Here is a 13,445-nt window from a genome sequence, read left to right as displayed (position 1 = left end):
CAAACCAACAAAAAAAAAAAAAAAAAAAAAAAAAAAAAAAAAAAAAGAAACGGAGTGTGTCCTTTTGTGTGGCTTCTGTATTGCCAGAAAGATTTTGTTGGGTATTTAAGCTGTGGAGAACAAAGGAAGATGGAATGTCATAACAGGAACATCATGAGAGAATAAAAAAACCTTCAAAAGAGGTGGGTCTTTTTTCCTAACCTCCTTGGATTAAAAAAAAAAAAAGTCTCAGTTGTGCTATGCTGTGGACCTTCCCTTTGAGCCCTGACTGCAGCCTGATTCTTCTGTTCTGGATTGTGATACATTCACCTCACCCTGGGAGGCCCCAAGGCTGGCCCTGTTTATGACAGCCCCGCCCCTCACAAACTCCACCCCACACCAGTCTGCTGTTCTCCAAGGCTGACCCCTCATATCTTTCACATCTTATCATGGTAGTTCACAGTTGACTCCTCCAAGGAAGTCGCTCTTTGATTATACCTATATCCCTACCATCTGATAAAAGCAGGCTTTCAAACAACTAGATTTATTGTGATTTTGCTCTCATCCCCACACTAATGAGAATAAACTGTTACCACAGATGGAAACGCCCCGAGTCCACCAGGAAGGAAAGGAGTGCCACAGGTCAGGCACATTCTACCTCCAACTCTCCCCATCCTTACCTTAGAGCCAAGGTCAAACTTGAACTTGCTGATGTCTTCCTCTCCCACTTTAGAGCCCTCCATGCCCTTGGTCTTCATTGCATTATAAAGAACGGATGTGATCTTTAACAGTTCTTTCACGGCATACCCATCTGCTTGATAAAGCTTCTTAGTATTGAGTTTTATATGTGCCTTTGTGGCCTGTTTTGAGACAGACAAAGTTCTGTTTGGTTTGTTTTTCTTCAGACAGGGTCTTACTATGTAACCCAGGCTAGCCTAAAACTCACTATCCATCTGTTCAGGCTAGATGTGAGCTCTCATTTCTTCCTGTTTTATCTAAGCAATGGGATTAGAATGTGCTCTACCATACCCAGTTAAAGGTTAGGGCTCTGTCCAAATCCCATGTAGGTAATTTGAAAATATCTCTGCCACCAACTGAAACAACTCAGTGAATAAGGATAAAACACACTGCAAATGTCTCATATTGTGATAAAGACATCCAAACTACAAACACATGTATCTTAGACCCAGTAATTTCAATTTTAAGAACTAACTCTAAGCATAAACTCACAGCTAAAATTAAACGCATAGGCTATTTATTACAGAATTTTTTGAACAGCCAAAGTTATAAACTATGTAAATACCTATATAAATAACATAATTGTGAGATACTCATGTAAGCAATAATAACTCAAGTGAAAGAGGAAAATTCTATATGCATTGGAAAGTTCTTCAAAATAAACTACTAAATAAGGAAGGCAAGATGCTACACAGCATGAGTAATGGGAATATATATGTATATTGTTATTGCTTCTATATGTAATTAAATATAAATATTAATATATGTATATATTATTATGATTTGTTTAAACATGCATGAGCAAACTCTGGGCTGAGTTTTAAACAGTGGTTATTATGACTGGAACTCAGCCTAGGGCAGACATGGCAGAGCGCCATTTTACTCCATATAAGTTTGTGATCTAAAAATTTATGAACCATAAAACATATTACTTATCCCAAAATAAACAAGTCGGAGTGGTGGTGCATGCCTTTAATCCGAGCACTCAGGAGGCAGAGGCAGGTAGATCTCTGTGAGTTTGAGGCCAGCCTGGCCTACAGAGTGAGTTCCAGGACAGGCTCCAAAGTTACAGAGAAACCCTGTCTCAAAACACACACACACACACACACACACACCTCAAAACAAAAACCCAAAATAAAAAAATAAAACCATATAAGCAATGAGTCAAAAAAACACAAAAACACACACACACACACTTTGGCGAAATGGTTCCACAGAAACCTGGCAGTGGGATGGTTTTAGAAAGTAAACACGATACTCAATTCAAAAAACAGTACCAAATAAGATTCATCTTCTAATTTATTTGATAATTCTATAAAATAACTGTGAACTGGGAGGCAGAGGCAGGCGGATCTCTGTGAGTTCGAGGCCAGCCTGGTCTACAAGAGCTAGTTCCAGGACAAGCTCCAAAGCTACAGAGAAACCCTGTCTCGAAAAAACAAACAAAAAACAAACAAACAAACAAACAAAAAACTGTGAACTAACCATGAACTGGGCAATTGCTTTAATGAAGAAAACTCGGTCTTGTTCGGTCTCAATGTCAGAAGGGATGTCGGTCTGTGGCTCATACCTGTCAGAAAAAACAAGCAAGAGCCAATCCAATATAAAGTCCTTAAAGTCAGGTGTGGTGGTGCACACTTACAATCTAGCACTCAGGAGGCAGAGGCAGATAAATCTCAGTGAGGTCCAGATCAGCCAGGCTTATATCGTGAAACCCTAACTAAAATATAACAAACCCAAACAAAGCAAAAAAGGCCCATTAAAGAGAAGGCAGATGATTATTGCTAACAAGAGGTTTTCCAGGCTCCAACCAAAGCCCCAACCAAGGCAATGTGATTAAGCAAAAACTTCAAGAGCAAACAAAATACTCAGGGAGCAAATTCCAACTCAAGAATGAGATTTAAGTGGCAGACCACAGACGGCTCAGTGCGTAAACAGGGCTACTACCAAGCCTAGCAGTCAGAGTTCACTCTCCAGGGCTTACCAACTAATTCTCTAACCTCCACATGCATGTGGTGGCTAGCATAAACCCATATACATAGGTGTATTCACACATACTTAGCAGGTAAAGGAGTTTGTTGTGTAAGCCTAGAAACCTGAGTTCTAACCCCAGAACCTGTATAAAGATGGAAGGAGAGAATCAGCTCAACAGCCTTGTCCTCTGATCTCCACACCGTACATGTGTGCCATGATACGAGTGTGGAGACAAGTAAAAAATAAAGCAATAAAGATAAATAAAGTAGTAAGATACAATAATAAAGTAATAATGAATAAGTAAACAAACAAATACGGGACTCAGATTACAAACTAAGTCTATCTCGAACTTCCAACTTTTATGAAATAACCAAGATTTTGACTTGGGACATGAGGGCTAAACAGTTCACTCTAGAAGTGGCAGGGTTGTTGAAATTACTTATTTACTGCTAATTCACCAGGGCTCAGAAGATTTGTGACTCTCAGCTGTAGTTGTATAGTCTGAGAGATAAGAATAGCTTTTACATTTTAAAAGCAAAGAAGAGGGGCTGGTGAAGTGGCCTAGTGGTCGAGAAACTAGGACTGTTACACTGAGAAACCCTGTCTCAAAAAAAACAAACACAACAACAACAACAAAAAGAGCATATATTGTTCTTCCAGAGGACCTGCCCTTAGTTCCTAGCACCAATGTCAGGTGGCTTACAACTGCCTGTAACTCCAAAATATTCAACAGGCATCTCATGTAGACTAAAAATTTTATGTGTAACAACATATACAATATTTACCCTCTGGTTCTTAACACAAAATGTTGCCAATCCTTATCACATAAGACTTTTAACACAATGAAAAGTCTATATTATTTATTGCTTTATATTTTTAGTATTGTATTTGTAATTATGTGTGTGTCGGTCTGTGTGTAAGCATGTGCACATTACTACCAGTGCTCACTGACGTCAGAGGTGTGAGGTCCTCCCAGAGCTGGAGTTATACACAGTGTGAGTCAACGTGACTGCTAACAAGGCCAGGCGGTGGTGTCGCACACCTTTAATTCCAGCACTCAGGAAGCAGAGGTAGGCAGATCTCTGTGAGTTTGAGGCTAGCCTGGTCTACAAGAGCTAGTTCCAGGATAGGCTCCAAAGCTACAGCAAAACCCTGTCTTGAAAAACAAAAAACTCCAAAACAACATGCATGCTGAGAATCAAACTCAGGTCCCCTGCAAGACCAGTACAAGCTCTTAACGCCTGAGCCAGTTCTCCAGCCACACTTGCAGTATTTTTAATGCAGTATATCCTGAGTGTAGAAAGTCCCTGCCATTGTGGTGAGGGCTGAAGAGCAGCCCATGCCAGCGCTCCAATAGGGATAATCCCACCCTCCATGTACTGTAAACTCTGGTGATTTCTTTCTTTCAATTTTTAAAATTTGAGAGAGCGTTTCTCACTATGTATCCCTGGCTGGCCTGGAACTTGCTATGTAGCCCAGGCTGACCCCGAACTCACAGATATATACTTGCAGTATCATGCCTGGCAGCTCTGATGACTTTTCACAAATTACAACTCAGTCCCTCCTGCATGGATTGCACTAATCTCTTCCTTTTGCATCATGATGGTTCCCTGTTCCCAATTAGCCAACAAACAAAGCACTATTCATGCTAAGACATGAATAAGGTGTACCCTCACCTTTTCACAAGCCACAGGAGGACTTCAGAGACAAGCCCAAAGTTGGGAGAGCGGAAGTTCTCCATAGAGATATGTCGTGGGTAACCCAGGGCTCTCATCATCTCTGTGAAATCTGTCCAATATAAAACACAATTCCATCAGTCCTTGTCAGGTGGCAGCACTTTGGAAAGCAGTTAATCTCATTGTCTCTGCTTTCCCTTCTTACTGGTTCTCCCCACCTTAGTGGCAGCCTGAGGGGCCCAATCCATCAACTCTGTGAGAAGACAGGCAGGGACACACAACTGACAGTACCTGGGAAACACCTAAGTTCAATGGAGTAGACTTTCTTCAGGGAAACGGGTTCTAGGGATTAGTTGAGGCTTTCATTTCTTTTTGTTATCTGCCTTTTTACTACCCCAAATAAAAACTATCCAAATGGATCAAAGACCTCAACATAAATCCATCCACATTGACCCTCACTGAAGAGAAAGTGGGAAGTAACCTTGAATGCATGGGGCACGGGAGACCACTTGCTGAATATAACCCCAGCGGCATAGACACTGAGAGCAACAATTAATAAATGGGACCTCCTGAAACTTAGAAGCTTCTGTAAAGCAAAGTATACAGTCAACAAGACAAAATGGCAGCCTACAGAATGGGAAAAGATCTTCGCTAACCCCATCTGACAGAGGACTGATCTCCAAAATACACAAAGAACTCAAGAATCCAATTTAAAAATGGGGTATAGATCTAAACAGAGAATTCTCAACAGAAGAATCTCAAATGGCTGAAAGACACTTAAGGAAATGTTCAACATCCTCAGCCATCAGGAAAATGCAAATCAAAACAACTCGGAGATACCATCTTACACTGATCAGAAAGGCGAAGATAAAAAACACTATTGACAGCTTATGCTGGAGAGGATGTGGAGTAAGAGGAACACTTCTGCATTGCTGGTGGGAGTGCAAGCTTATACAGACACTGTAGAAATCAGTATGGCGAATTCTCAGAAAATTAGGAATCGATCTACCTCATGATCCAGCAATACTACTTTTGGGCATTTACCCAAAGGAGGCACACTCACACCACAAGGGCATTTGCTCAACTATGCCCATAGCAGCATTATTCATAATAGCCAAAACCTGTAAACAACCTAGATGCCCCTCAACCAAAGGGTGGATAAAGAAAATGTGGCACATTCACCCAATGGAGTACTACACAGCAGTAAAAAACAGTGACATCTTTACATTTGCAGGCAAATGGACGGAATTAGGAAAAAACATCCTGAGTGAGGTAACCCAGACCCAGAAAGACAAATATAATTTGTACTCACTCATAAGTGGATACCAGACATAAATCAAAGGATAACCAGCCTATATAGTCCATAAGAGAAGCTAGAACCCTCTTCAAGAAACAGATGGAAGCGGATGCAGAGATCCACAACTAACCACTGGGCAGAGCTCCCGGAGCACAAAGAGAGGGAGGAGGGAGAATATGAGCAAAGGGGTCAAGACCATGATGGAGGAACCCACAGAATGAGCTGGCCTGAACTAGTGGGAGCTCACTTCTCTGGACTGACAGCTGGGGAACCTGTATAGGCCTGAATTAGGACCCCTGAATACAGGTGACAACGGCGTGGCTTGGACAGTAGATGGGGCCACAGGCAGGGGGACCAGGCTCTACTCTATGTATAAACTGACTTTGTGGAGCCCATTCTCTATAGAAAGAAACCTTGTTCAGCCTAGGCTCCGGGGAGGGGAACGGGAGAACCTTGGTCCTGCCTCAAGGAGTTGATGGACAGACTTAGTTGACTTCCCAGGGAAGGACTTACCCTCTTGAGGAGCAGATGAGGAGTGGGGCAAGGGGAAGCGGGAGAAGAAGAGGGAGGGGGAACTGGGATTGGTATGTAAAAAGAAATAAAATTAATTAATTAATTAAAAACAAACAACTAAATAAAAACTACCTAGCCTCATAAGACATCATGAGAAAAAATTGTTCAAAATCATACGTTCTTTTCAGTGATCCTATAGTATTTTGATGACATAAATTTCAAAAATCAGTTACCTTAATTCACAGAAATTTTAAGAAAATGGTTGAACTGTCTTCAGCATTTATATTTACTGTAAAAACATATTAGTAAACAGTGTAAGATGGAAGCACCTAAAAAAGCTACACTGCTTGAAAGAAAGTAGAAGAAAACAAACAAAAGCCAGGTGGTGGTGGCGCATGCCTTTAATCCCACCACTCAGGAGGCAGAGGCAGGTGGATCTTTGTGAGTTCGAGGCTAACCTGGTTTACAAAGTAAGTTCTAGTCAGTGAGGGTTTTTGTTACACAGAGAACCCTGTCTCGGCAAATCAAAAGGAACACAACAACATCTTATATTGAGTTCCCACAATATGCTGAGCTGGTGAACAGTTTACTGGCGGTGCGATGTCTACGCATGTTTCCTGAAGACAGCTATTCAAAACATCCTGTTGACAATTCCAAATAAGCTACCTGTACGATAAAGCAGGGCGGACTGCACCAGATGGTGGAAGAGAAAGATGGTGGTGAAGAAGTAGCAGTCTCCCTCCAGACAGGCTTCATCCAACACTTCCTCCTGCTAAGGGGAAGCTAGCAATTCTCCACTGTTGGATGGGGACAGAGTCTCCATTACACAGCTATACAGTATTTATTTAAGATAAACATTCTGAAACACTCTTCTGGAATACTCTTTTCAGTACATCGCTTTTCAACGACCCTAGCAAAGTGCTGGCCTCATCAAAAACTACGTGGGACCGCCATCATGACACTGTCTGGAACACCGTCAGAGCCCAGAAGACGTGACACTCGAGGTTGATCCTAATAGCTGCTACTCCGCCGCGAGGGGGGCAAGCTTTTGGGTCACACAGTCCTGCCAGAGTCTCCAGCTGTGCGAACCATGAGAAGTTAGACTACCTGCAGTTAGATACAGAAACAAAAGGAGTGGACTGCAACAGCCTGACCCATAACAAACGGTCTCCGAAGAGCAGGGACTAATCTAGACACCCCACTTCCCCACTCTCAGGCAAAGTTCTCTTCTCAGTGTTTGGCGATCAGACAACCTGGATGCAAAACGCCTAGGCCGCTCGTTCTAGCCTTTTCTTGCCCAAATTACTTTGACCTGTTGCTGCCTGTTTCTTCACCTCTGGGACTCAGGGCACAGGAATTGACTAGGAATAAACAACATAATGCCCCAAAAGAACAGTATGTGACAGATTGTTTAAAAAAAATTCTCAAAAATTAACAACAATCAACGACGATAAAACAAAACAAAAATCTAGCAGCAATAGCCATCCATCCAGTCACCTCCCTGACTTTATTCTTTCTACAAACTCTAACACAGAAAAAAAAGTCTCCATTTCCCATGACCTTTCTAATGCGGCTGCGAATGTGGCTGTGACAAACTGAGATAAAATGAGGTAAAAATTAAACACATTCAGTTCTTCAGCCGCTCGAAACACATTCCAAGTGTTCTAGCCACTCGCGGCCAGTGACGGGCAGAACTTTGCAAGGGTGCAGCAGAGTTCCGTCAGGCCCTGGCTGGTCTGGGGCCTACGGCTCGGACAGGGGTCTAGCAGGGGAGCTCCGAGTTTCTGGGAAGCCCACGGGCAAGCCGGGTGCAGCCTTACTGCGGAGGTCGCGGAAAGACATGGCGGTTTGGTCCGCAAAAGTCCACCGGGGCACGATGCTCGCCTCTTTGGAGTTCGCAGGCCCAGCGCTCGCCGGTCTCTATAGCAACCCGCAGGGCACTTGGACAGCGTGCGGTCAGGGCCAAACAAGACAGGAAGCGAAGCGGTGCAACGCAGGCGCGCGCACGACACAGACCAGCAGGCGGCGCTTCTCACCGTCCATCAAGCAGTTTTGGCTCCGGGCCTTTTGTGGCTCCCATTGCCTCACTTCTATAGAGAACACTATCACTTTATGTGACCGAGTCTCCTTCGTATTTGTTAAAAACAGCTAAACCTCACAGTCAAAGACGCATAAAGTAGCCACAGAATGACAGGAACGAAGGTACGCTACCCTCGGCAGAATTCGAGAACTGCACCCGGAGGGATTTCGTGTACGTACTGCTTGTCAGTCTTCACTACAGGCCGAAAACCAGTTTCCAGACCCATGAGCCAGGGGTTGTCCTGGAAACTGGTTAATTCTGAGGTCGGAGTTGTAGTGCTGATGTATCACGCCCCAGTGCAGAGCTCTGTAGGGAATCCTCCCAGGTGTCTGCTACACGTTGGGGGCAACCGCGATAAAGAAGGACAGGGGAAAGAAGAGATGAGCTGGGCCAAGAAGGGTGGGAGAAGAGGAAGGTCAAAGCCCCAAGATGGGGAGGTGGAGAATGTAAATGTACCCTTGACCGGGACATTGTGGTGGAGACCAGGAGTAAGATGCTTGAGGACTTAGTATGTGGAATAGGGCCAACATAGGCAACAGTGCACTTGGACAAAGAGAATAGTCTGCGACAAATGGTTTTGGAACAGTGAGAAATCCACTGCAAATAAGTGAAACTCCACTATTATCTATATACAAAAACAATGGTTCATAAACCAAAACAGAGAACGAAACGTTACGGTTTTGTGACTGAGTTGATTCCAAATTTAGTTGTAGTTTTATATTTCCACCACCAAGGCAAGAGTTCCAGTTTGTCCACATGCTTAGGGGGAAAATGGCATTGTCTACACACTGTCTAACAACTTGTGAGAAGATGGACAACTGGACAAGGGTCACCCGGAAGCACCTTTTCAGTGCGATTCAGAGCTCTCCAGGTTTGTATCCTAAATCCTCTTTCTCTGAATGACAGAAGAGGAAGCTGAAGCTCCCCAAAGGTCACCCCACAGAATGACTTTTCAGCATTCCAAAGTTAATTTTTTAATGTGTCTTCCTCTGAAATTGAGGAGCAGTGGATTTACCCTAAGTTTCTAACCCATCCCTCTGCCCTCCTCCCACCCTGCCCCTGACCTGATACCATTCTCTCCCAAACTAAGGGGGCCAAGAAGACTAGTCTTTACTGTGACATCATAAGAGCCAGTTGCCATGGGAGACCTGCAGACCCAGCCCCTAGGCAGGGGAGAGCAGGCCCTGCTACACACAAGGCCTGGCCACTCCTCCCCCACCATACTGGCCCTCCATGGAAGCCTTAGTCTGTGCATTCTCTGAGCTTCGAATAAGAGAAGGTGCCTGGCTGCAGGGAGAAGCAATAGCAGAGATGCCATTCTGTCCTAAGCTGGGCCCAAAGCTACTGGGGAGATCCCAGGGACATGCATGCTTGGGAGGGGAGTAACTCCCAATCTAGGCTGTATGACTGGGCCACTCATGCCCTCTTTTACCCTCTTTGCTTATATTGGCGCCAGCATACTCTTTCTAGGGTAGAGGGCACACAATAAAAGGGCTTGAAGTGCTGAAAGAGATCTCAGTGCCGAAGTCCTGGGCTTCTTAGGCCCCAGGGGAGCAAACAGGAAAAATGGGGATAGACAGGATCTGAGGCTGGGTAGCCTGGGGTGGGGTATGCCATAGAAGCTGGTACTTGCATCTTTTTACCCAGATGCTGGCCGCACTGGCCACCACACTCCTGCTCTCTCTCCTGCAGATGGAGTGAGCTGGGCCCCAGGACGCCCCAGCCACCCTGACACACCACCCAACATCTACGAGGGAGGGCTGGGGGCCCAGCAGCAGCAGGGCCCTGGTGCCCAGGCAAGCAAGCCCAAGAACTTCCGACTGCGTCACCTCCGGAGCCTGGCTCTCTACCTGCCAGGCCACATGCAGCCTGCTGGGCAATGTGGAAGCCACTGGCTAGGTCGGCTCATGGCTGGGGGCAGCCTGCCACAGCCTGAAGGCTCGGCCTGGCCCCTGTCTCTGCCACAGGGGACCCTGGGTCCAGGTAACAGGCATTGCTCAACCCTTCTGGAAGCCCAACTGCCCAGGGACAGCCTGGGAAATACAGGTGAGCTCTGTTAAGGAAGGACTGGAGACACGAGGGAAAGATGCAAGGGAACTCAGATGGGCCTCTTCCGTTCCCCAGCCTTCTTGCCAAAAACTAGGAAAGGACACTGTGGCCAGGACACACTAAAGTAATGTCTTCCTCCGGGGGCTGAAATCTTGAATTTTTCTATCCGTGTGCCCCACTACTGATTCTGCACCGGGATGTACTCTTAAGTCTTATGAAATCTCTGGGTAGTAGTAGGCAGCTGGATCACAGCTGGAACCCATTGGGATGGGGGGTGTAAGGCAGAGATCTGGGACTAAGAGTTCTGGGTTCTAATCCTTGTTCTGTATTTTGATGGACCTTGGGCAACTCTCCCTCAGTTTATTTTACAAGAGTTCATGACCCACTGACATTCCCCTCCCCCAATAGTTCTTTCAAGGACGTAGCACCAAGCTCTTCAATTGTCTTGAAGGTTATAAGGTCCAGGGACACCAAGGTAGGGTTTCAGATTGGGTCCCTCTGAGTGACTTCTCTTTCCTTTTTCCTCAGCTTCCAGTTCCAGCATGGACCCAGCCAAGGGTGTCCCCTCCCAGTCTGGTCCCCCTGAGGGCTTGGGACTCAGGCCCAAGAGGTCCTGGAGAGCCTTGGAGGACACCATGTGTCCCTTGTGCAAGAGAACCCGCTCTGGGGCCTTGGAGAGGACATAAGGATCCAAAGTGCCAGGGCTGGGGACATTAAGGGAAGGATGGCCGAGGAGGAGGCGGAGGCCAGGTTTCCTGAGGAAGGGTGCAGTCCCAGCAGCTGCCCTCCCACTGAGATGGCCCCCACAGCTGCCCAGCATCAGACCTGGGCTAGTTTGGGCAAAGAATGAGGGAGGGAGGAGGAAGTCTCTTGAGAGGGACGGAAGAAATGGAAGCATGCCCATGCCCTTGCAGCCTGCCCAAACTCCAGTCAGCCACGTGTAGCTGAGAGGCCAGGCTGAGCAGAGAATCTGGTTCCTGAGAGCCAGGGAGTCCTCAGGTCTTCCCTCAGTAAAAAGCCAAGGCCTGCATCTTCTTGTCTGTCATCAAGTCAATCCAGTCAAACCCGCCCTGCATCCTTCCAGGGAGCTTTCCTGGGGTAATGGAGTCACGAGCCGTCTGGGGAGGCTCTGTAGGTGAGGGGCTGCTGAACATGGTAGCTCTAGAAATAGAAAGCAGGCAATGTCTCACTGGGCCTGAACACAGGGCATGACATTCCAGGGACAAAGGGATGAAATGTGGGTTTGGTTTAAAGAGGGAACCAGGAGGGAACCAACCAAGGCAGGTATGTTGGCCTGGATCCACACTGATCCCACCAGGGATTTAGATGAATTTATGGCCCCAAAGAAATTTGTCAGGATGGCCATGGGACAGGCCTTCTTCTGGATGGACTAGACTTCAGGTACATGGGTGTTGATGGCCTTGGGTAGTAACATTTGGGACTGGATCAAATTTTTGTTGCAGGCCCATTCTGTACCCTGGAGGATGTTTTGTAGCCTCCCAATAATGCCAGCACTATCCTCCACATCAAATGTTTCCAGACAGCATTCAACATCCACCAGAGACATACTCTGGATGGGAACAGAGCCAAGACCTCCCCTGACCTGCATTACCTTTGGAGCCTTCTCTAAGCTCTGATGGAGATGGGGACAGACAGGGTGGAGAAGGGAATTAATTCTACAGTTTCCTGCTTGAACCAGGTCCTAGCTCAAAGCTAAGAGCCACACTGCTGGTATGAATTGACAGACAGCTGCTAAGGATCGTTAAGAAACAGCCCAGTCGTTGCTTTCAGCATAGATGCCTTCATCAAGTTTACACTCCTCTGCAGGACAGCTGCCTGCATGACTGGGCCACCAGGAAGACCGTGGCAAGCAAGCTCCCCAGCCTTCACAGGCAGAGCACAAAATGTGGAGAGCCAGCTATTAGAGACAGGATGAGACTAGTGAAATGATTTATTTGTTTGTAATGAGACTACTACACACTATGATTTAAATGTTCAACACTGCAGTAATTAGGAAACAGAAGGGAGGGAAAGACAGGTCGAGGCCTTTGAATTGGATTTAAGAATGTCCAAGTCAGAACCTTCTGGAAGGTTCTTCCTTGACCACACAGGGCAGAAATGAAAATTACATGATCACCACTGACTGAAAAGGGCAGGGACACGGGCTCAGCCTCAGTACACAACCAAGATCAGTCAGGACACCAGCCACCTGCTGGCCAGTTCTGTTGAGGAAGGGGAATGCTTTTCCTGCCTTGGCCTTCCTGCTTTGTGAGGATCCTTCCTCTCTGAGGTCAAGCAGCCTTGGGCTGGCTCTAGGGTTGAGAGCCCCGAGCCAGGAGATGCTGAGAGGGAAGCACTCAGTAATGGGGCCTGTCAATAGAGCTGCTCCTAATCAGTCTGGCAGTGAGGGGCTGTGAGGATGCCCTACAAGGGCCCCAGTGACACTGCAGCAATACTGGGCAGGGCTCTGGCAACAAACATTTGGGGGTGCAAGGGAAGGGATGCTGCAAGTACAATCCACGGTACTGAGGAGAGCCTCTGCCTCGGAGGCCGAAGGTCCACAGGCACTGACTGCCCTCTGCGCCCAAGGCCAAGTCCCATGGTCCACAGTAGCAGAGATGCCCAATGCAGAGCTCAGCCTCCTTTTCTCTGCATTTGGCCAGACCTTGAAGCTTCAGCTTCTAGAAGGATGAGCAAGGAAGGAACCCAGAAGCCAACAGCTAACTACCTGTCCTTGTCTCAGCTCCCAGTGTAGGTCAGCTATATGGAGAGCAAGCCAGGATTCCCCAGGCAGGATGATCCTTCTGGACAATAGGAAGTGGGTAGTGGGAGGCCTGAGGAACAGGGGACTGTCCATCTAACTGTCTATGGCGAGGGCTGAGTCTTGAAGCTTTAAGTTCTCTTGAAGGGCTAGCCCTACTCCTTCTCCCCAGCCTCCAGCCTTTCATGGACAACTGCTTCCACCGTTTAAGCTTCTTTAGGGATTCCTATACAAAGACCTGGTACTCTCTTTCCTGTGCCTCTTTATTCTAAGCTTCCTGTGTCTTCAGGGTCAAAGGTGTCCACATTCTCTTCACAGCGAAGTTCAATCCATTTTGAAGGGAGATGGAGGAGGCAGAAGAGGCCTGGCAAGCCCTTT

General features: G+C 46.5%; 2 protein-coding genes across 3 annotated transcripts in view; one reads left to right on the top strand and one right to left on the bottom strand.

Moving 5' to 3' along the window:
* The window catches only part of Cluap1 (clusterin associated protein 1), a 32,880-nt gene extending 24,728 nt beyond the window's left edge, over positions 1 to 8,152 (bottom strand). The window contains exons 1-4 of the mRNA XM_050125024.1: positions 7,998 to 8,152; positions 4,368 to 4,479; positions 2,203 to 2,287; positions 660 to 839 (exon numbers count right to left, since the gene is read on the bottom strand). Coding sequence (XP_049980981.1) covers positions 660 to 839; positions 2,203 to 2,287; positions 4,368 to 4,479; positions 7,998 to 8,019 — 399 coding nt within the window. The 5' untranslated portion in view covers positions 8,020 to 8,152. The remainder of the gene's footprint in view (positions 1 to 659; positions 840 to 2,202; positions 2,288 to 4,367; positions 4,480 to 7,997) is intronic.
* A 2-nt stretch (positions 8,153 to 8,154) lies between these two features.
* On the top strand, positions 8,155 to 13,320 carry CUNH16orf90 (chromosome unknown C16orf90 homolog). Of its 2 annotated transcripts, none has more exons than XM_050126232.1 (4): positions 8,155 to 8,379; positions 8,992 to 9,128; positions 9,950 to 10,303; positions 10,835 to 13,320. In XM_050126232.1, exons 2-4 carry the CDS (start codon positions 9,014 to 9,016, stop codon positions 10,990 to 10,992), a joined length of 627 nt encoding a protein of 208 aa, XP_049982189.1. In that variant the 5' UTR covers positions 8,155 to 8,379; positions 8,992 to 9,013; the 3' UTR covers positions 10,993 to 13,320. The 2 variants fall into 2 exon arrangements, with proteins under 2 accessions (XP_049982189.1, XP_049982110.1); XM_050126153.1 differs by having other exon boundaries at positions 8,155 to 8,428.
* The last annotated feature ends 125 nt before the right edge of the window (positions 13,321 to 13,445 follow it).

The sequence above is a fragment of the Alexandromys fortis genome, unplaced genomic scaffold, assembly GCF_014885135.2.
Source record: "Alexandromys fortis isolate MF-2015 unplaced genomic scaffold, M_Fortis_MF-2015_v1.1 scaffold_29, whole genome shotgun sequence".
Taxonomy (NCBI): Eukaryota; Metazoa; Chordata; class Mammalia; order Rodentia; family Cricetidae; genus Alexandromys; species Alexandromys fortis.
This window is presented reverse-complemented; position numbering and strand designations above follow the sequence as displayed.